This window comes from Sporobolomyces koalae, assembly GCF_050403365.1.
Source record: "Sporobolomyces koalae JCM15063 DNA, S_koalae_JCM15063T_v1_ctg3, whole genome shotgun sequence".
NCBI lineage: Eukaryota > Fungi > Basidiomycota > Microbotryomycetes > Sporidiobolales > Sporidiobolaceae > Sporobolomyces > Sporobolomyces koalae.
The window spans coordinates 481,757-508,025 of NW_027481768.1; the positions used below are offsets into that span (position 1 = coordinate 481,757).

Sequence of the window (26,269 nt, forward strand, 5' to 3'; positions counted from 1 at the left end):
CAAGAAAGGCTAGCGCCTTGCCTTGGCTGATCTCGTCTCGTCGAGCATGCTTTGCCTTCCCAAGCTCTCCTTCTCTCGCGGTGTGACGTATTGCTCGCCTCTCGTGCGGCTACCTGCGTCGCATGGACCGTAATTGGCACCAAGCGGATCGCGAGATGCTACGCTTCAGCTGCTCTGGCCGCGTTCAGTATCCGTTTGGCGTGGTCTGTGCGTTTGTGCGGCGTTGTCCGCGGACCCAGCTGATAGGGTGCCTGCGTGTTCCATGCACTTCTCTCGCTATCGCGCTTCTCGAAGAGTAACTTCAGCTTTCTCAATGAGATCCAACCGATCACTCTTGTTGCTCGCGCTCTCGCTCGTGCTCCCCATGGAAGTTGTTGCGCAAACTTCGACTTCTGCACCGACCTTCGGCACGGGCGCATCACTCTCCCAGTCAGTGGTCTCATCACCAGTGGCTACTTCGAGTCGATCTGTGACTTCGCGACCGCCCGCTCCGACGGCCAACAGTACCGATACCACCGGGACTGCACAGGATCTCTTCCTCTGGCCCCCCTCAACGGGGCTTAGGCAATGCGAGCGAGTCACATTTGCGTAAGCGCCTCTCGAGAGAACTCGTTCCTATCTAGTACACCTTGCCTATACTCACGATCCGGTACAGGTTCACCAAGCCGGCGGTACCTCTGACGGTTCGTCCTCGAAGCCGCTCGAACCTGCTCTCCGTCTGCTAACGTCCCATTGCCTCTCGTTGCAGTGCGGAATCTATGTGACGAGTAAGTGCAACTGCCTAGGTAGATGGTCGGAAAGGTAGCTCACGCAAGCACTCCGCTCCAAGATACCTCGACTTACCTCGAGCAGGTTATCATTGCGCCCTCCTACAATACACTCGTTGCCGGCACTTTTTCCTGGCTAGTCGACATGCCTATTGGTCTCAGTGTCAATGTCCAAGTCTGTACGTCTTTCAGCAGTCTGAGGTTCGTAACGCACAGCGATCCGAGCTGACGAGCATCGCGTTGCCTAAAGTTGTCACCGTGAATGGTCAAATCCAACAATACACGTTGCCTGCGATGACCGTGGAGGAAGGAAGTGACAATTCGTGCTTCGGCCGCAACGCGGGTACGTACAGGCCCATGAACATGCATTGACCTCGAGCTGACTAAATCTGGAACGAGGTCACTCCCAGGTCAGAACACGCAAAGCATTCTCTCGTATGCGTCAAGTCTGAACAGCACGTACAGCTACACTGCGTAAGCTCGATCACTTTCTTGCCGAGCGGGCTGAAATCGAAAGCTTAAAACACTTGGGACAGGTCGAATTCGGCGCCAACCCAAACATCTTCCAACAGCGGTAGCGGACTTGGTGGAGGAGGTAAAGAGACCCAGTCATTTCATGACTGTCCTCGACTCACTCGGAAAAAAGCGAAAGTGCTGACGCTCTGTCCACCTCGGAAACAGCCACCTCGACCGCCTCGACCCCGGTCTCCGGAGCGTCGACGCCCGCACTGAACAGTTTCGACAGCACTCCCGCCGTCACTCCGCGCTCGACGAGTCCGAACGGCTTGTCCAAGACGTTCTCGAACATCAAGTTTAACGATTTTGTCTCGTCGGGTCAGATCTCGCCCGCGACCGCAGTGGGAATCGCCCAAGGTGGCTTTGTCAACTGCACAGAAGTTCAGGCACAGACGCTGCCGGTCGCCATCACCGGTGTCGACCTGTGAGTACCGAGAATACCTCGTTCTATGCTCGAGGCGATGCTGATCCGCTGCGAAGGGTCCTGCAGCCTCGCTCAGGCTCGCACGGGTACCGGAAAGACTTTGGCGTTCCTCATCCCGTCGATTGAACGTCTCCTGCGCGCCGAGCAGCAACCGCAGAGGGAACAAATCAGCGTTCTCATCCTCTCGCCGACTCGAGAGCTCGCCATTCAGATTCAAGACAGCGCCAAAGTCCTCCTCGCTGGTACACCGTACACGTGTGACCATGTAGTTGGAGGTACGAATATGAAGAGCGAGATCAACCGCCTCAACAAGCAGCAAACCGACATTCTTGTCGCGACTCCCGGTCGCCTCCAAGATCACCTCGAGAATTCGAACCTCAAGCCGAAACTCTCTTCGCTTCGAGTCTTGATTCTCGACGAAGCCGACCGCCTCCTCGAAGCTGGTTTCCGCCGCGAGTTTGAAAAGATCATCGCGTTCCTCCCTGACCGCTCGCGCGTCGCCCGTCAGACGCTCCTCTTCTCGGCAACGATACCGCAGCAAGTGCACCAGATCGCGTCTCTCGCTCTTCTGCCGAACCACGCTTTCGTTTCGACGATCCCTCCCGAGGAAGAAAACACGCACGAGCACGTGCCCCAGTACTCGGTCACTCCTCCTTCCTTGTACGACCTGTTCCCGACGACTCTCGCCGTCCTCAAGAACGAGATCAAGACTCACGGGCAAGAAGCCAAGACGATGGTTTTCTTCCCGACCGCCCGCGCGACCGGACTCGCATGCGCACTCTTCAAGCGCGCAGGATTGCAAGCATACGGGCAAGAGATCTTTGAAATCCATTCGAGGAAGAGCCAAGGTCAGCGAAACGCCGCCGCTGAAGCATTCAAGGCCGCCAAAAGCGCTGTCCTCTTCTCCAGCGACGTGACAGCACGAGCGAAGTGGAATGGGGTAAGCAATTTCTCCGTCTCAAGCTCACATCTTTGTACCCTGTCGTGCAATCGATCAACACGATCTGTCCGTCTGCTCTTGTCTTGTTCCGATCTCTCGGCGGCATTCGTTTAAAAACTCGAACCTAATTCCGAAAAATCCCTGGTTTCGCACTAGGAACTCTCTTTTCAGTCATCTCCACATCAATACTCGACTCGACTGTGCGTTGAAGAAAACTGTGTTATTTGTTTACTGTTGTCCCGATTTAAGCTCCTGCTTCTCCCACTCCTCTTTTCACCTCGATCCGTCACTCAGCGCTGGTTTCCTAATTAACCTCCTGGTCTGAGATCGGTGGGTCCTGCAGCTTCTAAGAGTGAACTCATTTTATAACATAAGGCGTTAAGTAAGCGCACTGGCACTGAACTTCAATAAATGGGGTGAACCGGGAAGCTACGTGGTATCTAATCGGAAGTAAGCTTCTAATGCTGCTTCTCGGGAATGTTGAAGTCTTCTGCCGGAACCGCACGCTTTGAGCTGCCCGTGCCGACTGAGTGAGCTATGCCACCCTTCTCCCGTAACCTCGACGTCCATCCAGCCATGTATCGCCGGCGAGACGGATCCTCGAACCGCCACTCTCCCGCATGCGCAACGTTTTGCGAGCGGATCCATCTTGTGACGTTTCACTATGCCGGCGACAGTCAGCAATGTTTCTTTACGATCGCAAGATCAGCGAGGTGACTCACAATCCGGGTCAAACCCATGCATCAAGCCTCGCTTTCTGCTGCCGTCCACGCCTTTCGTCGAGACCGCTTCCATATACATTCGTTCTGCGATCTCAGACAGCTCCGGAATCACCTCGGGAGATAGGAACGACTCGACCCATTCTTCCATCCGAGTCCAACCGTCCTTTCCGCTCGAGCAAACCCCTCCAAAGTGCGCTTCGAACAGGTTCGCGACGATCTTGTAATGTTTCGAGGACGCCTTCGTCAATCCCGAATCCAGCCTGTAACAGCTCGAGAGGTAGCAGAGAGTCGTGTTCGAAACAACGCGGTCGCGGAGTTGCTACCGGGGCTCTCTGTCAGCTGCGAATCGACTTGTCACGGAAAAATCTAAAAGAATGGCTCACAGCCAATCCGCCCGTCAACAACTTTGGAAACTTTCGTGATAGAAACGTCCGCACAATAACATCGAGTTGAGCGTCTCCAATCCATTCCAGCCGTCGATTTGAACGGAGCTCGGCATTGTAACAGGCGATTGCTGTTGTCGCCGATCCTGACAAGAAGTCGACCGCTTGCGCCCGTGCTTGCGCGGCTACGTCTGGATCTCTGATCGTCGGCAAGGGCGGGAGAGCTTCCAGCTTGATGGCAAGCTGCGCTTTCGGCCAGTCGGGAGGAAAAGCAGGAAGAATCGGACTGATGGTGTCCATCCGCGTCCACTCGCTGGCGAACTGCACGCGAATTATATACACTATTTGATAAGTTAGGCTGAAAGATCGAGAGAGGGACGCGCGCAGTGACGAAACGTATCGGAAGGCTGCAACGGTCCTTGACTTCTATTCCTCCCGCTCACCCTCGCGAAATCCCGTTACTCCAGAAGGTGCAGCGAGCTCGGTCAAGAAACCGGCTCGGTCGTACAAGCAAGACTTTGCTGGGGCGCGCCGAACGGGCGACTCATTAGTTTCTCCCATCACAACTCTTCCCCACTAGCTTCCCCTTGCCTTTCCCATGGGTCCAAGTGCGCCTTCTCGTTTCTTCCAGTGACAACCTTGTCTGACTGCTATCTCGGCTGCCTGTGACGCTCTCTCCGCGCGCTCCTCCGCTCTATCCCGCTGGTCTCTTTGACAGATTCACCTCCACGCCACGACAAGCTCCGCACGGGTCGGACTTCAGTGTCCGGTCTAGTGTTGTGTTTGTCTGGCTGGTTTTTGCCGGCCTTGGTCCGATTTGTCGACTACACGACAATCAAATCGCTTCTTTGTTTGAACAAACAAGTCAATCGATCAATCCTCGAACTGGTCCCTCAATCTGAGCGCGCCATTCGTGACCGAATTGCGGGTGAAATCACTCTCAATTCCCTGCTTCAAGGAGCAAGAGCCCGTTCATCCTCCGCCAAACCCAGGACTGAAGAGGTCGGCGCTTGGTTCGACACGCGGTACCGCCGAGGTCTCCCCCTCCCCCCTCAACTTGAACGAGCAAGTCAGACCGAACTCGAGAACGTTCTCGCTCGAAGGAGGAAACAGCTCGGGCTCGAGCTACTCGGTTTTGACTGGAACCAGTTGAAAGATGTCCCGATCGACAGGAGTAAATCTCAGATGTTCTCGTACAAGCAAGGTCTCAACTCATGTCGAGCTTGTTTGTTAATAGGCGTTCTTGCAACTCTGCCTTTCATCATTGCGCACACAATCCTGCTCTCCACGACACCTTCGCTCTTGCAAGATATCACGCGAGATACGGCTGCGTGGATCGCCCTACCTCTGCAAGAATCGACCGCAATCGCAGCGCAAGTCCTATCGTTGGACCCGAACGGAGCTGCTTTCATCGCCGGAAGCTACTTGAGACTTTCGACCAACCCGGATGATTACAACTGCGAGAAGCTCTCGGCGAGCGATCCTAGAGCGCTTCTGTACACGATGGGCGGGATCTACGGCGGATGGACGTGGAATTGGTCGACGAGATGGAGGAAGTACAAGACGGAACTTGTAGCCGTTCGTCTCGATTTCATCTCCATCTGGCCTCTTCTGTTATCGATTGATCTCTTGCGTCAACAGACTGAAAGGGAGCCGCGTGAAATGGTTGCGTATTTCAGGCGCCTCGCCAAGTCGCGCAAATTGAACCTCGAACTCGTAGACAACGCGAAAGATCTACTCAAACCTCGTCTCGTATTTCCTATCCCCGGTTCAATCGGTGCCTCCATCGGCGCTCGCTACGGGCTCGAGACACTCGCCATCCTGGCTCAAGATGCGTTCTCGAGCAGAGTCAACGCCGTTCGCGAGTATCACCGAGAACTCTGGGACGACGCGAAACTGTTGACCCCGACTCTCTTTGCTGCACCTCGCTGCTCCGCGCAGGACAACAAAGGGGTCAACGTAGAAGTGCCACTCGCGTGCAATACTCTGCGACAGATGGATCCTTGTGCTTACGTGAGCCCAACGCGCGGAATCGACATCTGTCTGGCGTTGCTGACTCCTGTTCCCACTGAAGTTCACGGGCCAAGTCAAAAGTGTCTTGTCTGCTGTCGGCATGCGCTCGACGGCGAGAATGGCCTACTCGACAATCAGTATCGTGATGCCTTCCTCGGGCGGTTTCGGCATCGGACAGGAGAGCGCGAGCGGATTTGGCGATTGGCAAGCTTCTTTCGTCTCGCATGTCCGCGTCGCCATTACGATTCCTTCGGATCAGGATCGCGATTTCGACATCAGGTTCATTCCGGAATTCAACGGCAAGGAACTTACACACCTCGCCTTCACCGGAGACGATCTGCATTATCGTACCTACCGCCGATGGCTTGGCAAGGTAGTCAGATCGAGAGATCGACTTGATCGCGGAATCTTTGCACCTGACGAACTGGAGGGATTGCTAGGCCAAGAACGCGTCGAGTCGGTAAGCTCGAGACTAGACAACCTCCGAGCTGTTCTCGTCTCTCATTCACTGTTTTGGACCTCAGCTCATCTCTCACGCCGATGACGTGATCGAGAGTCGCGCGGCCTTCAAGACGGCGAATCGCCTCAGCGACAATGCTGGGTCGACAGGTCGAGAAGCGATCTCAGTAAGGATATTTTCCGCTAGACTTTCAGTCTTTTCGAATGCCGACCCTCCTCCCTAGGCTTCAATCTGTTACCAGAAAAGCAAAGGGCAACTCGCCCTCGTCATGTCTATCCAAGGCAGGATGCATCCGCAAAGCGATGACGGCAAGCGCAATGTGGCAGTGTCGCCAGCCACCTTTTTCCTCAACGAAGTCGAATACGACAAAGCAGTTATCAAAGGAAAAGCACCTGTGAGAATCTTTTTTCTGCGTTTTGCTGATTGAGTACCAACTTAGACCTTCGTCCTTGCGCAGGCGTTTGCGCCGAAAAGAAACGTATCCCATGACAGACCGCCTGCCATCTCGGGAACCGTGTGCGTTCAACCACCGCACAACTTCAACGTGGGGAATACTAGCTTCGCAGACATTTCCAACCTCTTCGCGACAGCCAAGGCCTCTGCGCGCGGGGCTACACCCTCGGACAGACTCATCACGCATGCCGCAAACCTCAAAGCTTTTGATAGCGCCAAGACCATCGAAAAGAGACAAATAAAGACGAAGAGCTCAAAGATGAAGGAGCCAGAAGAAGAAGAAGAAGAACAAGAAGACAGGAAACCTTCGACCTCTCGAAGCAAGATTCAGTCTTCCCAAGACAAAAAACGATTAAAGCGGAAGGCAGGCGATGTAGACGATGTCGGAGATTCTGAGGACGACAAGAAACAGAAGAAGAAACGACAGAACTGAAACGACGGAGACGCTTGGCAACGACAGGACTGGAACGACGGAGACGCTTGAAGACGATCGGTAGTGTGCGCTTGTGTATGTTGTGGGGAGTCCCGGGGGGGGCGCTATGAGGAGAATGTACAGGATCGATGTCATACAACCTAATACACACTTCTTGACTAGTCATTTCTAGGCTTATATAGTACTGAGCAATCCAGCTTTCAGCTTGGATTTTGTGCCTTTTTGGCCAGCTGGTGTATTTGGTTAAAGCTCAGAAGCTGAGTTCATTACAATCGATGTCCTGAATACACTTCCCTTTGTCGATACCTCTTCCTTTGACAGACGGTCACACGCAAAGATCGACCCAAACTCGAAATCTCGAAAAAGCTCTTTCTGGAAGGGCCGGTTCGAAATACGGATTGTCATCGGAGTTCTTGCAGGATTGGCTCTGTTCGGCATTGTTGCGATCCTCCTCCGACGTCGATCTCAACGTCGCCTAGAACCTGGTCTTGGAAACCCGGCGATGTTTGCTCAACCTCACTCGATCGAGAAACAAGTCGGGCCCGGTCCGACCTTTGCTCAGGATTATGCTCAGAGTGTCATGAGCGGAGGTGGCGGGTATCCTCGTCAGGCATCTTCGAACCCTCCCGGAACGATCGCAGAACCGGCAAGTCCTCGTCTCTTTTGACCGTGCTCAGAAGAGGAGGAGAAAGCTGATTCAGTGCCTCGATCTGACAGATGAGTTCGCCGACTCCTCCGCCCGTTCGTGATAGCGGCACGATCGGATCACCTGTGAAGAACGAAATCGGCACGCAAGGGTTGGCAGACCCAAACTCGTTTGTCAGTCGAAACAGATAGCCTGAACGAATTTGTTTTGAAGGTATGATTCCGATGCTATGATATGTTCGATGCTTCGATTGCAAGAATGCCAACAAGGCGTAGAGAGTGCAAGTAGACGGAATGATTATTCGTTTACTCTTCTAAGTGAGAGCAACTCCACGCAGGAATGCCAAAGTTCCCAAGTTGTAATGCGTCAAATCGATCAACCGTTCCGCTTCCTTCTTCTGCTCGGTCTGGATCGCCAACAGTTTCTCACGAATCCCGTCTTCAGGGTTCGAGATGAGCACATCTCCGTGGATTCGGAGGAACACGGCGAGAAAAGTTTGAGTCGCTTCAAAGTCTCGGTGAGATCGAAGTCGGGACCAGAGCGAATGGAGGAACGTGCGGAGATGCGGGAGAGTCGTGAGCGAGCGAATTTCGAGGTCGAGTGCAGAGGGTGAGAGTGCCTTGAGGTACTCGAAGAACGATTGATCTGACATGGGCATAAATCCAGGTCAGGGCGTTCTGCCAACATGACTGAACCGGGTAGAAGCTCACAGGTGCCATCTTCTTTTTCAGCAAGCAACCGCCTGACAAAGTCCGTCTCGATCGAGTTGCCTACCGAGTAATCGAGTTTGCGTTTCTTGCCATCTTCGACGAGTGAGTCCTTGTCCTTGCCACTAGCATCTCCGACTCCGAAATCGAATCGAGCGTCTGTGCCGGGCAGGGTCGGAAGGAAGAAGGGAGCGCGTTCGGGCGCTTTCGGCGCTTCTTTCGGTTTGTTGCGCTGCTTGATCGTCTCAAGGTTCAACAAGGTTTGCCATTTCGATCGGGGCATAAGCGAGAGGGTGAGGAGGTCGGCAGCGAGCTGATCCGGAGTCGTGTAGGGTTGAATGTCTTGCCATTTCGTGGGCGCCGAGAGTGCGGACAGAGCTGCAGGCGAGTCGAGTTGCGCGAAGCAATAATTTAGTGGGACCATACTTGAGCGAAGCGAGTCTAGGCAACAGGACGCAAGGCTTACAAGAATCTGTTGCGAGGCCTTGGATCGTAGGCAGGGCGACGTCTTCGAGAGATTCCTCTTCGACGAACGTCAACAGTGACACTTCGGCAAACTGGGCTCGATTCGCCCTGTGCAAATGAGATGCGCAAACGCCGCGTGTAAGTCTCTCTGATGCTGAAAACGCCAGATCGAGGCCAGAAACTACGTACCAGAGGTACACTCCCACACTATCGACATGAGTAGTCGCAAGGAAATCTCCTGTCGGCGAGAACGAGAGACTCGTCGCGACGGATTTGGTTCGGAATGCGTCGACCAGGTTTCCAGTCGGAACATCGAAAGTTCGAATGACCGAATCTTGAGAAGCGGTGATGATCCATCTCGAATCCGGAGAGAATGCCTGAGCGAGCAAATGAGCAAGGTGTGAGCAAGATGTCGTCTCGTCCTGTTCAAAGGTTCAGCGTACCAGATCAAGGATCTGACCTCGAGCCCCTGCCAATTCACGGACAACCCTCTTGGTCTCAATATCGATCACGCGGACGACGAGATCGTCACAGATTGCTGCGAGCAGCGAATTGTCGCGTTGGAGGACGATCGAGGTGACCGAAGCGGTCAACGTCAAGGTGGAGAGGAGTTTCATGGTTTGGAAATCAAAGAACTGCTCGGTCTCGAGTCAGCAAACTTTGGCATGACCAGAGGGCGGGGAATGTGGACTGTCACTCACGTAAACCACTCCCTTGAGAGTGCTGACGACGACCACGCGGTTCAAGGCATCAACTGCGATGCCTGTCACATTCTTCGATCGGACATCGTTTGCTGGTGTCGCCGGGTTGATCGGGATCTGGAACACTTTGCGCTTGAGTCCCGACTGCATATTGTACGCGACTACTTGTCCCGTCGAGCTGCCGACCAATCCAAAGTTGCCACAAGCGGTCACGCTGGAAACCTGTTCAGAATGAGCCCTGCCATCTCAGCTATCGCTACTCTCGCGCCGATGCTGCAGGAAGGAACGCACCGTGACTTTGCCGCTCGCTTCGAACGTGAATTTGCCGACACGTTTGCCCTCGACACTCCAGCTCCTGCCCCTTGCCTCTTCGTTCGAAACGGTGACGACGTCGTCCCAGTCTTTCGATCGCGAAGTCGAATACGCCAGACTCGTGATGAGAGGAAGCTTGAGCGAAGACGGTTTGACATCGAGGCGAGTCGCTTTCCTCGCGATCGAACCTGTCCACATGCGGGTGAAACGGATTAGTACGTCTGTGACAGACAAACGGAAAGAACGCGAGAAGCATGCGGTGTGTGTTTTACCTTGTGACAGTTCGTATCCTCGCGAGTCCCTGACGACGCTCGTGTACCTCAAGGCGTGGTCTTTTCCGGCCGTCAAGAGCGATTTGCCATCGTCTCCGTAGTACCTGACCAAGTATGGAGGTGCATGATGGCCAGACCGTTGTTTGAGTAACCTGGGCGCTGCAGTCGGAGTGTCCAACAACCATTGCTGTGGTCACAAGTGAAATCGTAAGCATGGCCGGACATTATCTTGCCGCGATTGCGGAGCGAGATTTGCATACCTTGACTGAATTGTCTGAACCGCAAGTCATGAACAGAGGTTGACCGACGACCCATTCGATACCTCCGACAGGTCCTTCATGGGCATTGCGAACGAGGTGTAGTAGTTTCATCTCGTTGTTCAAGTCAAACAGGGCGATGTGACCCGAAGTTGAAGCGACTGCAAGAGTCTGTGCGAGGTCGTCTGTCAAAGGAATTTGCCCCAGTTACACCCGAGTCAGACTCTCAGTAGACGAGGTTGCGAGCGTAAACAAGCAAGGACTGACCGTTCCTGAACGAGATGGCCGAAACTTGGCCGGCTCCATCTCCATCGAGCCTGACTCGACCTAGAGATTCTCCCATCCTGACGTCAAACAACGCGCAAGTTCCGTTCGAAAAGCCGACACCAAGGACATCGATCGCGGGTGATTGTGCGAGGGCGGTAATGGCGGCCGGCCCAGCGTTTGACGAGGACGAAGATGGGATAACGGCCGAGGGAGAGAAAGTGTGGATGCAGGATCTGTACAGGGTAACATTTCGGAGGTCAGGACATGAGCGTTTGTGGGTGCGAGAGAGCATGGTGGGAAAAACTGACCCAGTCCTGATGTTCCACACTGCGATTTCACCCTGCTTGCTTCCGACCACCACTTTGTTGAGATAACTCGCAGGGTGCACGACTTTGGTCGGGTGGAATCCGGTCGGAAAGTCAATCACGGCGTACGGAGTGACCTCGTGCTGAACGTGAACATCCTGGTCCACTTGATCGGACATCGAATCGTGGTCGAGAGGATCTTTCGAAGCCGGGTTCGAGTATGCCGGAATGTCCCACACGTACATTCTCCTCGACTGCTTCGAGAGAGCGACGAGAGTGTTGCCAAACAGGACAATCTCGGATAGGTCTGCGTCCGCTGCTGCTGCATCTGTCTCGGATTCGACATCCGATTCCGATTCCGAATCACTCGCCTCTGAGTCCGATTCCGATTCCGAGCCTGAATCCGAGTCTGACTCGGTATCGGATTGTGCTTGTTGGTGGACGACAAAGGTGCCGATCTGTTTGCCTCGGACGAACCTCGCGATGAGATTTCCGCTCGCGGCAAACACGCTCTCGTTGTGCACCATCAAGCTCGAGATCTCCTTGCCCATGTCGGGCCCTGTACCAGAGATTCGAGAGTCAGGACCTTGTACATTCAGTTACTTCCAAGAGAGAGAGAATGTGTGAACTTGCCAACAAAGAGCAGCCTCAAGTTGTCACCAGTCCAGAGGGCCCAACTCTTGCCCAAACTCGTCAAGACGGTCAACGCAGGTTTCTGCAAATGTTTTGAAGCCCTCGATTGGATCACGAGCGGGGTCGAAGTCGAGACATGTCCGAGAGATCGGAACGGTGCGAACAATCCTTCCCGCGCACGAGGCAGACGCGGTTCGGTAGAAGTACCCGCTTGAGGTGTCGTACGAGCTCGTTTGGTCGGTGGCGCTGCCATCGTGTGTTGGAAACGAGAAAGTTGGCCGAGTCGTATCGCCTTTGATCAACTTGTGGACTTTTTTCTCATCTTGTTCCGCAATATTGCTGGAACACGATTCATCGCTTTTTCTCTCGTTCATACCGCACTTTTGTAGACTATCGTTTTACAAACACACACAAAGCTCGACAATGAAACCTCGCAGGGAAGGGCAAGGCAGCAAATTGACCTCTGCCCATGATTTCACCTCGTCCCTTATGACCCTTGGTGTTGCGGCGATGATGACGATGGGTTGTTGTCAATCCCGTCCAACAGCGAGTAACTCTTTTGCAGGACGCACTCTCCACCTTTCTCGAGGTCGATCAGGTAACTGTAGAACAGGCCTTCGCTTGTGACGACCATGATCTGCGGACTCGTGCTATATTCACTAGTGCTTAGCTTCATGGTGCTGATTGTCGAGACTGAGAAGCCTGAGACTCACGAAGAGATCCCGACGATCGATTTGACTCCCGATACTGGAACTTTGAGGTATGCGAAATCACGCTGAGGATCAAACAAGCCCGTGACTTGTGCTGGCAGGAGAAAGTTCGACACTCCTCCTGCCACTGACCGTGTCAACGAGGACAATGATTTTTTCCTCAGTCCCGTCGACCTGGTGGAGTATCCGCTTCGTAGGTCCGTCAGTGTTCTTGTTTCTGCCTTCAGGGTTACCCGAAGCGAGAGGAATGACTGACTGTTTGCGTTTCTGTTCGACAATCTGGTCATATCCTCCAGCATGAGCCATCCCTCGCTCCGAGCTGTATCGGTCCTCTCCATTCTCCCAATCGTTCCCGGCTGCACCTCCCGCATTTGCCGTCGTGATCGAGTGGTTCGACGTGCCGGCCCCATTGACGAGTTTGAAAATGTGGACCGTCTCGGTATCGGAACTGACCGCCATCAACGTGCTCTTCAGGTTGAACCCGATCGAATCGATCCGGGCCGAGTAACTGCCCCGGCGGAACTCGTGCAGTTTGTCACCGTTCGGCAACCCAAACACGCGAATAACCGTACCCTTCTCGGACGACGACGCGAGCAGGGTCCCGGTCGGGTTGATCGAGATGTGCGCGAGCGGCGATTTGTGCGCCCGGAGCAGGTTCACGACCGACAGCGAAACGGCGTCAAACACGAGGATGTCTCCAATCGAGGCCGTTGCGGCACCTCCCGCCGAGTTTCCCGAACCGGACGCGGACAAGTTCGAACCCTGAGACGCGCTCGACGTCGAGGCAGACGATGGTCCCGAGAACGGAGTTGTTGGAGACGGTAGCGGCGATGGGTATGCGAGGTACGAGTTTTCGGACGAAGGCGACAAAGAACAGATGGCTGCGCGCACGCGCGAGGGTCGTCGTCAGCCTGGAACGAGTCTCGCGGGGAGGAGGTCCGAACGGTTGAGAATCCTTACCGTTCGGATTGGGGCTCGTCTCGATTTCGTGCAAGAGTTTCATGTTGCTGATGTCGTACACGTAGATCTTGTCCTCGAGGACGACGACGAGGCGTCTCCGGTTGAGCTTGACGGCGAGCACGGTAGTCGGGAAGGTCAGTTCGCAGATGGTTGATTGGCGCTTCGTGTTGACGATCTGCAACCGGCGCGTGCTAGACGAGGGACGGTCGCCTGCCCCGACGAGGGCGACGAGGGACGTGCAGAAGAGCATCTCGACGATCGAGGTGGCGCCATCGCCTGGACGAGTACGGACGCGTGAGTGGGGCACGGCGGGTCGAGGTGCGCGCGACGCGAGAGAGAGACTCACTCCTGCCATAGACTTTGCCAAACGGGTCGCAGTTGGTGATGGTGTAGCCTTTACGGGTGCCGGTTGCGATGCAGCTAGCGAGCGAGAGTGCTGTCAGCGAGGGCCACGCTGGAGTACCAAGCGCGTAGGACTGACGACTGGTCCTGGTTGAACGCGACGCTGAGCAGATCGGGATCCGACTTGATCCCTCCTCGCGCTGCTGCCATGCGCGGATTCTGTGGGCGGCAGGTGGGTGTTCAAACGGAGCAAGGAGCGCGCGTCGAGGGCGGTGTCGCAATCAAGTCGTTTGGTGCGATTCGGTCAAGTCGCGCTAGGTGCACAGCGGTGTGTTCTTCGAGGTGCTGGGCGCGCGAGAGCTCTTCGAGGTAGTTGGAGAGGGACGAGAACGAGCCGAGGCGGAGGATCGTCATCGGTTCCGCTATACCTTGTCGTCCTCACCTGAACTCGCATACTCGGCGCCGCAATGAGCTACGAAGGGCAGCTGCATCACCCGCACGAGCGAGGGTATCCTCCGTCGCCGCATCTCCTGCTCGACTCGCAATCCGATATTCCGCCGTCGCTCAACCTCGTCCAGGCGCACTGGTTCATCCGCCATGGCGAGCGAGCCCCGGTACGACAGCGTATGGTCGGGATCGCCGACATCCCCGCCGTTTTTCAACTATGCTCGCTCGGACGGCAGTTCTCCTCGGCGGTACTGTCTCTCGCTCCTCCCGCTCCGACTCCTTCAACGATCCGCCCTTCCCCTTCTTCCGGCAACCCGTTCCTGTCGTCGTCTCGGCATACGACCTCTCATCACGCGTCGACGCTCGAACCGACCCCACGGCAAATGGCCGTCAAGCGGTTCACCGAGGACGTCGCTGTGCCCCGTGCAGACCTCGAATCGGTTCATCCCGTGCAGGGCGGTGCTTCCGACTGCTACTGGGGCGAACTGACAGATCTCGGCCGTCAGTCGACCCTGCGCTTCGGGAACCTCTTGCGTCGCGTGTACGTCGACCAGCTGTCGTTCTTGCCCGCGACCCTCGACGCGCGCTCGATCGACGACGCGGTCGTGACCTTCAGGAGCACAAACATGCCTCGCACGATTGAATCGCTACACCAGATCATCGAGGGCTTGTACAACGGCGAACGCGAACGCGAACCGGGATTACACGTCCCGTTCCGAGTCCGCAACTGGATGGACGAGAACCTGTACCCGAACGCGATCTGCAAGCGCTTGCGACATCTCGACCAACTGTCGATCAAACGCAGCGCTGAACTGTACAACCCCGAGCTCGCACGGTTGGACGACCAGCTCGAGCCCGTGCTCGGCAAACCGCTCCGAGTCGATTCGAGCCCGAGAGCGAACGGGATTCTCGACACGTTGATGGTTTGCAGGGCGCATGGGATTCGGGTACCCGACGTCTTTGACGATCGTCAAGTGTTGGAAACGCTCGAGAAAGGGGTCGTGCACGAGTGGTGAGCAAAATTTGGGATTCCTCGAGACTTGCTCGATCGCGAACACCAGCTGACACTACACTCCCTCTTGCCCCAGGTTCGACGGCTACCTGAACCCGGAATTCCGAAAACTGGCAATGGGACGATTGTTCTCAGACCTCCATGCTCATCTCTCGGCAAAAATCGACTCTCCAGCAACCGCCAACTTGAAAGTTGCGATCAACTCGTGCCACGACACTTCGGTGGGCGGGATCCTGAACGCGCTCGGAGCGTTCGATTACCGGTGGCCTCCATTCACCTCTCATCTCGGTATCGAACTGTACAAAGCTTCGCAAAACTCGTCCAATTCGACGTCGTCGGTACCATCGAGCGAAATGACAGCAAAATCGAATCACTTTGTTCGGGTCCTCTTCAATGGTCGAACGCTGTCGATTCCCGGTTGCAAACAACCAGGGAATCACCTCGAGGGCACAAACGGGGGAATCTGCACGTGGACCGCGTTTGAGAACGTGTTGAACGAGGTCAAGATCAGTGAGAAGGAATGGATTGAAGCGTGCGGCAGTAGTGGCGACTGAAGCTTTCGTCAAAAATCAATATGGCTAGACTTTGTTTAGAGCCCCATACCAGCCTTCCTTTGCATACCTCATATGAATAGCGTGGTAGAGTTGTGATTGGGGAAAGCCAAAAGTAAGCTAGACCTGTTCATAACGCGCGCTGTTCCTGTGCACGAGCGCGCCAAACTGCTTTGACGAGTCGTGAGAAACGCGATACGCGTTTGATCTCTGCAGGCCGTTGGAGACTTATATATCTCGCCGTGTTGCTGTCTGTCCGGAATTGGCCAGACCTGCTGATTAGCCAGCGAGTTCGCGAGTCTCGAATTGACTGAGCTTGATCACTCGCCACGTCTGATCGTACAGACCATCACGCTCACTAACCCCTCTCCCCCGCTCTCAATAGGGTTAGCGCCATCTCGTCGCTGGAATCACTGGCACGACAGAACCGTGAACGAGGTCGGAGGGACCGAGCGTTGAGAAGGTCGGTACTGCCGAGACGCTCCAACCAGGCTCGCTCGCCTTTGCCGAATCGCGAGTAGCCTCCTGCGAGATGAGCCGGCTCGCACAGGGCAACAGTCGATGAATTCCCTTGTCTTCGAATCTTTCCCGCTTCTCATCGCGACTCGGCTTGTGATCGCCACGAACCGCTCAACGCTTCGTGAAACCCTCGAGATATCAACATGACGACTACAGCGTCAATTCCAAACTTCCCTTGTCGTGAGTCTGGTTATATCAGGTGCCGCGCTCGAGGTCAGATCGCTCAACCCGTTTGTTCTTGGCCGGTTTCAGCTTACACGACTTCCGGATGTCCACTCTTCAATACCATCGAGGTCCAGAAGCCTCAGTCTCCGACTTGCGGAGGAGGGTGTTCTCCACCGGCAGTCAGCGAGTCGAACCCTCTGCGTCCGCTCGATCCCTCGCTCAAGCTCCCTCTGATTGCGTCTACGCAATCTCGCGCACCTAGCCCTATCCGCCTCCCTCTCGCATCCAATCCGCTGTCACCCCTTCCGCCCGCCTCGCTCGCGTCGAGTCGCGAATGGAACGGGTACCTAGACTTTGGGTTGCAGCCGTCTGAAGTCGACCTCGCCTCTCTATACGTGCCTTTGCCGTCAGGTCAGAGTACACCTCTGAAGCGTGTCGATTTGGACGAGGGAGTCTGGGATATCGAGGAGCTTGTACCTGGTCCCCGTGCGAAAAAGACAAAATTTGGTGACTCGCTGTCGAGCGAAATCCCGCGCTCGATCCGGACGCCGATTCCAATCTCGGGCACGCCTGCGCCATACCCTCTTAGTGTTCTGTCACCTACCTCTGATGACGGTGCGAGCGAAGTCGTCACGGTAAGCTTGCTTCTCCCAAGTCGTGGACGCGGGTACTGATGCTCCTTGTCGGGCATCAAGCCATTCATCTCGAAGCTCTGTTTCCTTCTTGAACATCAAGAGTATCAACCCTGGGTCCGCTGGGATGTATCCGTAAGTGAGCGATCCCTCGGAAAGCGATTTCGGCCGACCAAAGCTCAGTCTCGTCGATTTCTGCTATTCAGGGGACACACATCCTCATTGCGCACACGAAGCCACGCCTACTTGAGATTCTCGCCAAGTATTTTCGACACACGACGATCGCGTCTTTTGTTCGCCAACTCAACGTGAGTCTCTGGCTCGAGTCTGCGCGATTGTGTCTTCTCCACTAAATTTTCCGTGATTTTGCCTCCAGATTTACGGATTCAAGCGCGTTTCGACCGTGTCGCTTCTCTCGATTCTCGAATCTTCGTCGCTTCCGGAATCGGGCGCGTTCAGAGACTCTGCACCTGACGAAGTCTTCTCAGCCTCGGATCATTCCGCTTTTCACCACCCAGCGTTCTTCAGATCTCTGCCGGGAGGTCCACGGTGTCGACTCGGGACATTGAAGCCGATCACGAAGGAACGTACGCCGAGGTCGAGGAGCAAGAAACCGAGAGCCACCAAAGCGAAAGTCCTAGCAGAGTCGGATGAACCACAATAGATTTCCCTCCTCAATGCCTTATCGGGCTTCCCGTATCAAGATCTCGAGCCTATGGGGATAGCTCCTTGTTCTCCTTCCTTGCGTTGTTCTCCTTTGTATTGTTGTTCACCTTTCGCTTTTCCGTGTATTCCTTTTTTGGTACTTTAGACGGTTTCCGAGTCTTTCTCTACGCAATTCTGAACAAGCGCTTGTCCTCATGTTTCGTTTTTTCTGAAGAAAAGCTCTTCCAAGGCTCTCGAATACACGAGGTCACAGTGCTCTGATTGACACGTCTATGCGACATCTTCTGATGTAGTTTGACCATGCCGGGTATTGAGCCATCGCATACAGTACGAACCTGTCTCCAGGTCTTGCCAACTTGACGAGATCCTGACCAGCTGTCAAGCGTTCTGGATCAACCGGTTCGGGCTCCGTCGACGAATCAGATGGTCCATCATCTCGACGAGGTTTCTCGAACGAGACTTCGTGTTGAAGGAATTCTCGTCGAGCGTGAAGGTTTGAGTAGAGTCGAGTTCTCGCAATAGTTTCGAGCTGGGGCAGACAACGGGAAGGACGAGGAGGAGGAGCAACGGTAGCAGCAGGTGGACTCGATTCGGTCGATGCGAACGATCCGGGCATATGATCGGGATCCGGTATAGGTTCAGGAGGTGGTACTGTCGGTCGTACGAGTGCGAGCTCGAACCACGAGTAGGAACCCTCGCGAGTACCTTGGTACTCCAGGGACGAAGAGAACCCTGGGAGAGGAACCAAAGCGTCAGACGCGCAGCTCAAGGCGAGACGATGCGGCTCTTTCCTTCTCACCTTGGTCGTGGGATTCGGTCAGGATTCGTATCCGTTCGATCGAGTCGAGGGGAACATCGGGAACTGCTGGGATGGGACGAGTTTGGAGAATCGCGATAGATTGCTTGTTCCCGCTCCACCCCGAATGCACTTCTATGGGTCGGTTGGACTCTGTCGACATGGTTGGAGTATAGTCTCTGTTGTCTCACATGACTCGAGTCAGCCGCTACAGGGAGAGAAGTGCCAAGGAAGGGGAGCGAGAGGGAGACTTCGAGAGCCGTGCAGACCCACGCCAAATGGAGGATCTCGATCGCTAGCTCGACAGGTATACGCTTCGAGACGACGAGAAGTGCTGCAACCGTGCGAGCATCTGCGACTGACGGCACAAGCGCGCTTTGATGCCGGATCGAAGTGGTAGTGGGGGTCGAGCCGAGTTGGCCCATGTGAGCTGCCAGTGCCTCCAGAGCAATAATTCCGGTGGATGATCAGGCTCGAGACTAGCGAGAGAAATCCGTGTGTACGTTGAACACTGCACAGAGAGTGCCAAGCGAGAGGACCGATGCTGGCGCAAGAGATGTTGAGAATGGAGAAGCGCAAACGTAATGTCTCAAGTCGCGATTACAAACGCGGGAATAGGCACGGTTTTTTTGCGAGAAATCGAGTGCGAACCAGGCGAGCGGGCGCCAGCCTGGTTTTGATCTTTGTGCCCTCGACTCTCCAAGGTGATTTGACTAGCCCTTACCAGTCCTGCGACTCGCCCAATGCCCGTACACCCGCGCTAGCAACGCCGCCCGTACCGACGGCCGCAGTGGTCGACACCAGGCTCGACTTTTGCTCGACCATTTTTCACCACTTTGTCACCTCCCTGTCCTCGACATCCAGTTCGTCGTGCAGTGGTCTCGTTCACATGGAATGTTCGACCAGTCGCGAACGGCGTCGAGCACGGAAGCGCCGAGGGAGCCGGGATGCCAGGAGAGGGAGGAATTCGTTCCGCTCGAGGCGGGAAAGTCGATCACGACGCAACCTCTCCTGGGCAGGCCGGACAGGGAGATTGCCAGAACATGTTCGAGTGCAGGATGGACAGGGACAGGGTTTCGTGACCGGGCCAAGGCCTGTGGGCGGCGCAGCTCGTACAGCAGTTTGAGGGCCTCAGAAACATTCTCGGCAGAATGCTGATCCTGCTCGTCTCGTTCCTCTGCACCTCGTAGGACTCCACCAAGGTGAATACTTTGATCCAGCTGCTTCTCTCCAATCGGTCCAACAGCAGAAATCATCCTGCCAAGCTCTCCCTCTCTCCCTCTCACACTTCGCTCTCAAATTCGCACGCCTCGCATGCATTGCACCTCGACCATTGCGGGAAAGACGCGGTCAAGCATGTGCAAAGACTGACGCGAATCGCCTGCGCAACAGATGGTCAACGTTCCCAAGACCCGCCGAACCTACTGCAAGGGCAAGCAGTGCCGCAAGCACACTCCCCACAAGGTCACCCAGTACAAGACCGGAAAGGCTTCCCTCTTCGCTCAGGGTAAGCGTCGTTACGACCGAAAGCAGTCCGGTGAGTTGTCCCTTCCCTTTGATTGTTCCAGGTCGTGGCCCATCCTCTCATGCCTCGCTCTTGCTCTTCGCCTACCAGGTTACGGAGGACAGACCAAGCCTGTCTTCCACAAGAAGGCCAAGACCACCAAGAAGGTTGTCCTCCGTCTCGAGTGCACCGCCTGCAAGTACAAGATGGTGCGACCCTTTCGGCTCTCCCGCATCCCGCGAGACGACTGACTCTTCTGTTTTTGTGCCGCCTCAGCAAATGTCGCTCAAGCGATGCAAGCACTTCGAACTTGGAGGGTACGTCGACACTAGTCCACCTTGCGTGTGCTTCGCTCTCAATGCTAACCTTTCGTCCTGGCGTCCCTCTCGTCTCTTCCCTACAGTGACAAGAAGCAAAAGGGACAAGCGTACGTTCCGACTGTTCCTGTTGATCCCACGTACTGCCATTTACTGACTCTCACCACTCGCGATTAAACAGTCTTCAATTCTAAGCGCGTCGTCCTTGCCTTGTGTGGATACTGGGTGTCGTACGAGTGTTGCAATCACGTTCGAAAATGGGAGGGAGGGTCTTGCCACCGAAGGGTGGGCCGTTTCACCTGTTTTGGAATGGGATCGTTGTCTTCACTTGGTCTCCTCGCTGCTCTCTTTGCGAGTCTTGCCGCCTGTTTCCTCTGTGGCAGTCTGTCCCGGCGCATATATGCTCTGAGCGATTGGCGCTGCTCGACCGCTTCTTCGCTCTCAGGTCTGCACTATTAGACCACGGCTGATCAGCCGAGACATGGCAAGACCAGCCCGTCAGTAAAGCACAAGCGTGCAGCTACGCGTCATGGCAGTCTGCAGAGCATTCTTGAGCAATCGAGCCAATCGCAGGCCATGCGAATTTCCCGTTGCGCATGCATGCGAAAAACCTCCGCGAAGCAGTCGAGCGCATCTCAATCTTGCATGCTCCTGCGAGCCTTTCGCTCTGCACCTTTTACGAATCGTCCATCGATCCTACGATACATGTCTACAGCCACCAGCAACGAAGGCAAACGGGCTCATTCCCCTGCGCCGGCAGTTCCTTCAACTTCATCAGCGACATCTCCTGCCTCGAAACGGGTCAAGCTAGCTACTGAAGAAACTGCCCCCGTGGTTGCGACCGAAGCATCACCACTCTCGGTGAAACAGAACCGGAAAATCGCTGGCAGGTCCGCCAACAACAACAACCAACATCAAAAGGGAGGCAGGAAGTCCAAAGTCAAGGCACCGAAACCTGGTGGAGTCGAAGAGGCTGGAGCGTTCGATGTCATCGAGTTGCTCGGTCAAGCTCGAGTTAACGAACTGCAACAACTTGAGCGAGAGGAAGGCAAAGACTGGAGAAAGGCAGCCGAACTCGAATGGGGAATTGGCGCAACGGGCAAAGACGTCGAGGTCAAGATTGTCTCGATCAACTCGCACGGTGAGCCTTTCAAAGGTATTTATCACGCAAACGGCCCACACTGACGCGATTGGGATCTCCCAGGCGATGGACTCGGAGTTCTGACTCCTTCTGGGTCCGACAAGCCGACTCGTCTCGTCAGCGTACCCTTTACCCTGCCTGGCGAGCTCGTCAAGATTCACGTACACCGACACGAGCCAGAATATTACATGTCGCACGGCGACCTGCTCGAGATTATCGAACGCAGCGAGAAACGAGACGCCCCTGCGAGCTCGGAGGAGCTGCCGAGCTACGCGGCTATGAGTGATGAGGCCAAGGCCCAACTGAAAGCAGTGCGGGAAAAGTTTGGTAACCGAGTTCAATGTCGCTACTTTGGAACGTGTTCGGGTTGTCAGGTTCGTGCTCTCGCCCCTCGCAAACGCCTCACGAACAAATCAACTGACGCAAGACTTGGCTGCGCCACAGTACCAGCCACTCGCGTACGAGGAACAGCTCGAGCTCAAGCGCAACGTCGTACGTCGCGCGTTTGCCAACTTTTCGAAACTCGACCCTTCCCTCGTACCCGAGATCGGACCGACATTGTCTTCGCCGCTCGAGTACGGTTACCGGACGAAACTCACGCCGCACTTCCAAGTGCCGCCTTCGTCGACGAATCAGCACAACAAGAAGAATCGGAGAAAGGAAAAGGCCAAGGATGAGACAGCGGTGGAACCAGTCGAGGAGGATGGACCGAAGAAGGACTGGGAAATCACGATCGGGTTCGAGCAGAAGGGGCGGAAACGAATCGTCGATATCGAAGAATGCGTGATCGCGACCAAGATTATCAATGACCACATGGTTGGCGAGCGGGAAAAGGTCAAGAAGTGAGTCTTGGCAGCGTGATCCTCGCGGCGAAAGTCAAGTGACTGATTCAGTTGCGCTTTTCCGTCTTGCGCTTCCAGCAACATTGCCGCGTACAAACGAGGCGCGACGCTCCTCCTGCGAGACACGCTTCCCCCTCGATCTGCCGAACAAACAGCAAAGCCTGCCGACTATGCACCGTCGACCGAAAACCATGTCTGCATCACCGACCACCACGCAACGGTGCGAGAACAGGTCGGACCGAACGAGTTTGAGCAGCAGGCTGGTTCGTTCTTCCAGAACAACAACTCGATCCTGCCCTCGCTGCTCGACTACATCAAGGATGCCGTGGGCGTCAAGCCTTCGGGATCGGACGACGCGAGCAAGACGTACCTTGTCGATGCCTACTGCGGCTCGGGTTTGTTTGCGATCTCTCTGGCCGACCAGTTCGACCGGATCGAAGGAGTCGAGATTGACAAGGCGAGTATCAAATGGGCCAAGAAGAACGCCGAGTACAACAAGGGACCTGGACGAGGCGAGATTGGGTTCCGAGATGGCAAAGCCGAGGCGATCTTTGGTGTAAGTTCTTCTACCTGTCCCCGCTTCCCTCGACCGTTTCTTACACTTTGAAACATGTACACTACTTCAGGACATCTCGTTCCCGCCAGACCAAACGACGGTTTTGATCGACCCGCCTCGCAAAGGCTGCGACGAGCTCTTCCTGCAACAGCTCTTGAAACTCTCGCCCGCAACCATTATCTACGTCTCGTGCAACCCCAACACTCAAGCTCGCGATATTGGCTACATGGTTAGGGAGAGTGCGAAGAAGGTCGAGCAGGAGGGCTCGGGCAAGAAGGGGTACTGGATCGAGAGTGCACGCGCTGCGGATCTGTTCTCGCAGACGCATCACGCTGAGGGTGTCGCCATCCTGCGACGAGAACTGTAGAGTTGCGCCCAGATGGACTCGATGGAATCAGCTCGCGCGAGCCCTTGGAGTGCGCTGTGTTCTCGGGTATCTCAATATTTTTAGCGCTGCGAAAATATCGATCGATCACGTCAGATCGATTGATAGTAACGACAAAAATGGTCCGTCAAACCCTTGTAGCAGGAGAGAGAGAGAAAATATCGCGAAAGCACAAAATGGTTACACTCGCGATCAACGTTTGAACGGCTCACTTCACCGCAACACCAGCTAGGCAACCCCGAAGAATCTCTCAGACCTACTAGGCGCCAACTACACGTGTCGTATCAGACAATCGCGAGCTTAAACCCGTGCTTTCACGAAGCGCTTCGCGGCACCTGTTTCGCTCAACACGACCTTGTCCCACGCCGAGACGTGTTCCCGTGACGCGTCAAGCTTGATCGATCTTCGTTTAAGATCCTCCAAGACGCTTACAAGACGCGTCAGGGTGTTCAGACGTGCCGAATAACTCCTACTGGAGGAACGCCAAACAAACGATGGCTCCGTCCTACGATTCGTTGCACCTCAACACTTCGAGGCGTTCGACGTTCCACAAGACTCGCAAAGGAGTCCATCGGTCTCAGAACTGGCCGTTTCCGCTCACGGCAGCCGCGTCGAAATCTTCAACTATCCATCCCGATCACCTCGCTCAGGCAGGATTCTACTCGACCCCGACTGCGGACGATTCTACTGTGACAACCTGCTTCGCATGTGAGGTAGCCGTTGGCGTATGGGAGGAAGGGGAGGATCCTCTCTCGCGTCATCTCGCTGCAGTCGAAGAAGCCGAACTCGAATGTCCATGGGCGACAATTCAGGAAGCGAGCTGGGAGAGCACAGGTGGACTCGAAGGCAAAGGCTCGTCGGCAGAGTGGGAGCGCTACTGGGGTCCGGAAGGTAAACTGCACCCGAGGGGAGAGATCATGGACCGTGCGAGGAAAGGCACGTTTGCCCTCGGTTGGCCGAACCACGGCAAAGCAGGTGTACCGACCGCAGACGAGGTGAGTACCATCTGCGCATCGATGACTCAGAGAGCCATACTGATCCGGCCTTGGGACGAGACAGATCGCGTCGGCTGGATGGTACTTCCGACCAGGCTCGACTGCAGAATCTGCTGACCGATGTGTATGCCCATACTGTATCCGTACGGTAGAAGGCTGGGAAGAGGGTGACGATCCAGTGTAGGTCTCTGCACTTGTTGGTCTTGCCAGAACGACGAGGTCTGATTAAATTTGTGATCATGTCGCAGCGCATGCCACAATCGCAAGATTGGAGTCAACTGCCCTTTCTTCATTGCGCCCGTACCTGGCGCCTCTCGGTCTGCACCGACAAAGGCGAAACAAGGCAAGGCTTCGACCGCTTCTTCTGCCGCTTCTTCCTCATCCCTGTCAAAGAAGGCGGACAAGACGGATAAGGCGGCAGTCAAACCGAAGAAAGGAAAGAAAGCCGCCGAGCATGTTGTCGAGGAGGAAGAGGAGGTGGAGGAAGAATCGGAAGAGCTAGAGGCAGACGTTGAAGAGGAAGAGCCCGAGGTTTGTCGCCCTATTCTGCCGAGTGACTGAGAACCAGCGAAAGACTGACTCTGTTCGTGCCAGGTGCAACCGCGAACGAGAGCCACTCGATCTGCTTCGGTCTCGACTGTCACAAGCGCGCCGGCTCCAGCGCGACCGAATCGACGTACGAAAGCAACACCGGCGCCTTCCGAGGATGAAGCTGAGGCGGCCCCGGTTCTCAAGAAGTGCGTCTGCCTGTTCACATCTCCAGCACAAGAACTAGCTGACGTTCTTCACTCGACAGGTCTGCTCGATCGCGTACGGCGACAAACGTTGCGTCGGCCGCGGCTCCTGCCAAATCAAGTCGCAGTCGCAAGGCGGACATCGATGTGGACGTTGCGGTCGAGGTTCACGCACCCGCACCCTCATCGTCATCATCTTCGTTGTTGTCCAAATCGACGAAGAAGGCTGTCGAGGCGCCAACAAGCTCTTCCGCTTCGAGCGAGACCAAGTCGAAGAAAGCGATCTCGCCGCCAACCACGCTAGAGAAGCACGGAATCCAGGACGCCGCCGTCCTTCCGGCGGACGAGTCCATCACAGATCTCGCCATGATCGCGAACGCTGCCTACGAGCTTCAACCCTCGTCAACGGAGGAAGCCGAAATCAAGAAACCGAGCTCGAAGCAAAAGAGCAAAGCCAAAGCGAGCAAAACCTCGACGAAGTCGAGCAGCTCTACTGCAAGCGCGAAGGGTAAGGGCTCGAAAGAGGTTGAAACACACGACGAAGACAGCTCGCAATCTTTCGAGGCGGGCCCGTCTCGATCTGCTGCCCCTGTGCCAAACCCTCAATCGGGACCCTTACCCGTGTCAACGGCTTCTCCGAGCGCGAGCTCGAACGGTCGACAGATCCGATCTCTACCGAGCAAGGTGAACCCTTCAAAGTCACCGTCGTCAAGTTCGCTCTCAAGCAAAGCTGCACTCCAACCTCCGAAAGCGGCAGTGCCTCCGATCCCAACCGTTTCTCTCGCGTCAGCTCCCACGGTTGACCCGTCGACAACGATTCCTCTGCCTTTTCCTACTTCCTCATCAACGAACCGGGCCACAGACGACAACCCATTCGCGCCGAACCGAATCTTGGAGCTGTTGCCGCCACCCACTGCGGACGAGCTCGCGACCCTGACGGTCGGCGAGTGGTACAACCTGCTCGGACAGCGTGTACACAATGCCCTCAAGCAAGAGATGGACGGGATGCAGCGGGGACTCGAGAAAAGAGTTCAGGAAGGAAGAGCGAGACTCGAAGGTATGTGCCGGGAGGCCAAGCTGAAGGAGGAGGCAGAGGAGCGAGCGGCGGAAGACAGGAGGAGGGCAAAGAAGGCTGAGAAGGCCCAGGCGAGTGCACGGAAACAGCAGGCAAGCTCGAGAAAAGCTGTTCGATGAAGCTCTCTTTCTCTCTCTCACTTTTCCCCCAAGCACACTTGATATCCTTCGCGTGTTCACCCTTTTTCGTCTGTCTCTCTTTTCGACTCTTCAACTCGCTTATACTCGCTCATTACGACCCCCTC

General features: G+C 55.4%; 10 protein-coding genes across 10 annotated transcripts; 7 read left to right on the plus strand and 3 right to left on the minus strand.

Moving 5' to 3' along the window:
• Window positions 1-313: 313 nt before the first annotated feature.
• Window positions 314-7,111, plus strand: JCM15063_005096 (uncharacterized protein; the record flags this gene model as incomplete). The annotated part of the gene is made up of 15 exons (XM_076676199.1): window positions 314-588; window positions 656-683; window positions 749-767; window positions 830-946; window positions 1,018-1,110; window positions 1,178-1,241; window positions 1,304-1,362; window positions 1,449-1,707; window positions 1,774-2,647; window positions 4,902-4,926; window positions 4,990-5,765; window positions 5,827-6,225; window positions 6,290-6,391; window positions 6,449-6,619; window positions 6,683-7,111. The coding sequence occupies 15 exons, from the start codon at window positions 314-316 to the stop codon at window positions 7,109-7,111; spliced, it is 3,690 nt and encodes a 1,229-aa protein (XP_076536737.1).
• A 502-nt stretch (window positions 7,112-7,613) lies between these two features.
• JCM15063_005097 (uncharacterized protein) lies at window positions 7,614-7,948 on the plus strand (the record flags this gene model as incomplete). Its single annotated transcript, XM_076676200.1, has 2 exons — window positions 7,614-7,757; window positions 7,829-7,948. 2 exons carry the CDS (start codon window positions 7,614-7,616, stop codon window positions 7,946-7,948), a joined length of 264 nt encoding a protein of 87 aa, XP_076536738.1.
• A 122-nt stretch (window positions 7,949-8,070) lies between these two features.
• UTP21 (rRNA-processing protein UTP21) lies at window positions 8,071-11,929 on the minus strand (the record flags this gene model as incomplete). Its single annotated transcript, XM_076676201.1, has 12 exons — window positions 8,071-8,402; window positions 8,468-8,842; window positions 8,931-9,037; window positions 9,119-9,306; window positions 9,373-9,564; window positions 9,631-9,852; window positions 9,922-10,130; window positions 10,215-10,401; window positions 10,475-10,656; window positions 10,739-10,971; window positions 11,047-11,602; window positions 11,677-11,929. 12 exons carry the CDS (start codon window positions 11,927-11,929, stop codon window positions 8,071-8,073), a joined length of 3,036 nt encoding a protein of 1,011 aa, XP_076536739.1.
• Window positions 11,930-12,163: 234 nt separating this feature from the next.
• Window positions 12,164-13,898, minus strand: ATG18 (phosphoinositide binding protein ATG18; the record flags this gene model as incomplete). Its single annotated transcript, XM_076676202.1, has 6 exons — window positions 12,164-12,326; window positions 12,390-12,560; window positions 12,643-13,267; window positions 13,347-13,622; window positions 13,693-13,766; window positions 13,828-13,898. 6 exons carry the CDS (start codon window positions 13,896-13,898, stop codon window positions 12,164-12,166), a joined length of 1,380 nt encoding a protein of 459 aa, XP_076536740.1.
• A 257-nt stretch (window positions 13,899-14,155) lies between these two features.
• JCM15063_005100 (uncharacterized protein) lies at window positions 14,156-15,701 on the plus strand (the record flags this gene model as incomplete). The annotated part of the gene is made up of 2 exons (XM_076676203.1): window positions 14,156-15,147; window positions 15,224-15,701. 2 exons carry the CDS (start codon window positions 14,156-14,158, stop codon window positions 15,699-15,701), a joined length of 1,470 nt encoding a protein of 489 aa, XP_076536741.1.
• A 659-nt stretch (window positions 15,702-16,360) lies between these two features.
• Window positions 16,361-17,678, plus strand: JCM15063_005101 (heat shock factor family protein; the record flags this gene model as incomplete). The annotated part of the gene is made up of 5 exons (XM_076676204.1): window positions 16,361-16,397; window positions 16,470-17,017; window positions 17,078-17,149; window positions 17,221-17,322; window positions 17,391-17,678. 5 exons carry the CDS (start codon window positions 16,361-16,363, stop codon window positions 17,676-17,678), a joined length of 1,047 nt encoding a protein of 348 aa, XP_076536742.1.
• Window positions 17,679-17,927: 249 nt separating this feature from the next.
• Window positions 17,928-18,639, minus strand: JCM15063_005102 (uncharacterized protein; the record flags this gene model as incomplete). Its single annotated transcript, XM_076676205.1, has 2 exons — window positions 17,928-18,412; window positions 18,480-18,639. The coding sequence occupies 2 exons, from the start codon at window positions 18,637-18,639 to the stop codon at window positions 17,928-17,930; spliced, it is 645 nt and encodes a 214-aa protein (XP_076536743.1).
• A 1,229-nt stretch (window positions 18,640-19,868) lies between these two features.
• JCM15063_005103 (uncharacterized protein) lies at window positions 19,869-20,491 on the plus strand (the record flags this gene model as incomplete). Its single annotated transcript, XM_076676206.1, has 5 exons — window positions 19,869-20,013; window positions 20,092-20,189; window positions 20,257-20,297; window positions 20,384-20,407; window positions 20,479-20,491. 5 exons carry the CDS (start codon window positions 19,869-19,871, stop codon window positions 20,489-20,491), a joined length of 321 nt encoding a protein of 106 aa, XP_076536744.1.
• A 511-nt stretch (window positions 20,492-21,002) lies between these two features.
• Window positions 21,003-23,203, plus strand: TRM2 (tRNA (uracil(54)-C(5))-methyltransferase; the record flags this gene model as incomplete). The annotated part of the gene is made up of 5 exons (XM_076676207.1): window positions 21,003-21,438; window positions 21,502-21,812; window positions 21,883-22,280; window positions 22,359-22,836; window positions 22,907-23,203. 5 exons carry the CDS (start codon window positions 21,003-21,005, stop codon window positions 23,201-23,203), a joined length of 1,920 nt encoding a protein of 639 aa, XP_076536745.1.
• Window positions 23,204-23,715: 512 nt separating this feature from the next.
• On the plus strand, window positions 23,716-26,144 carry JCM15063_005105 (baculoviral IAP repeat-containing protein; the record flags this gene model as incomplete). The annotated part of the gene is made up of 5 exons (XM_076676208.1): window positions 23,716-24,216; window positions 24,281-24,396; window positions 24,465-24,747; window positions 24,811-24,953; window positions 25,013-26,144. The coding sequence occupies 5 exons, from the start codon at window positions 23,716-23,718 to the stop codon at window positions 26,142-26,144; spliced, it is 2,175 nt and encodes a 724-aa protein (XP_076536746.1).
• Between the last annotated feature and the right edge of the window lie 125 nt (window positions 26,145-26,269).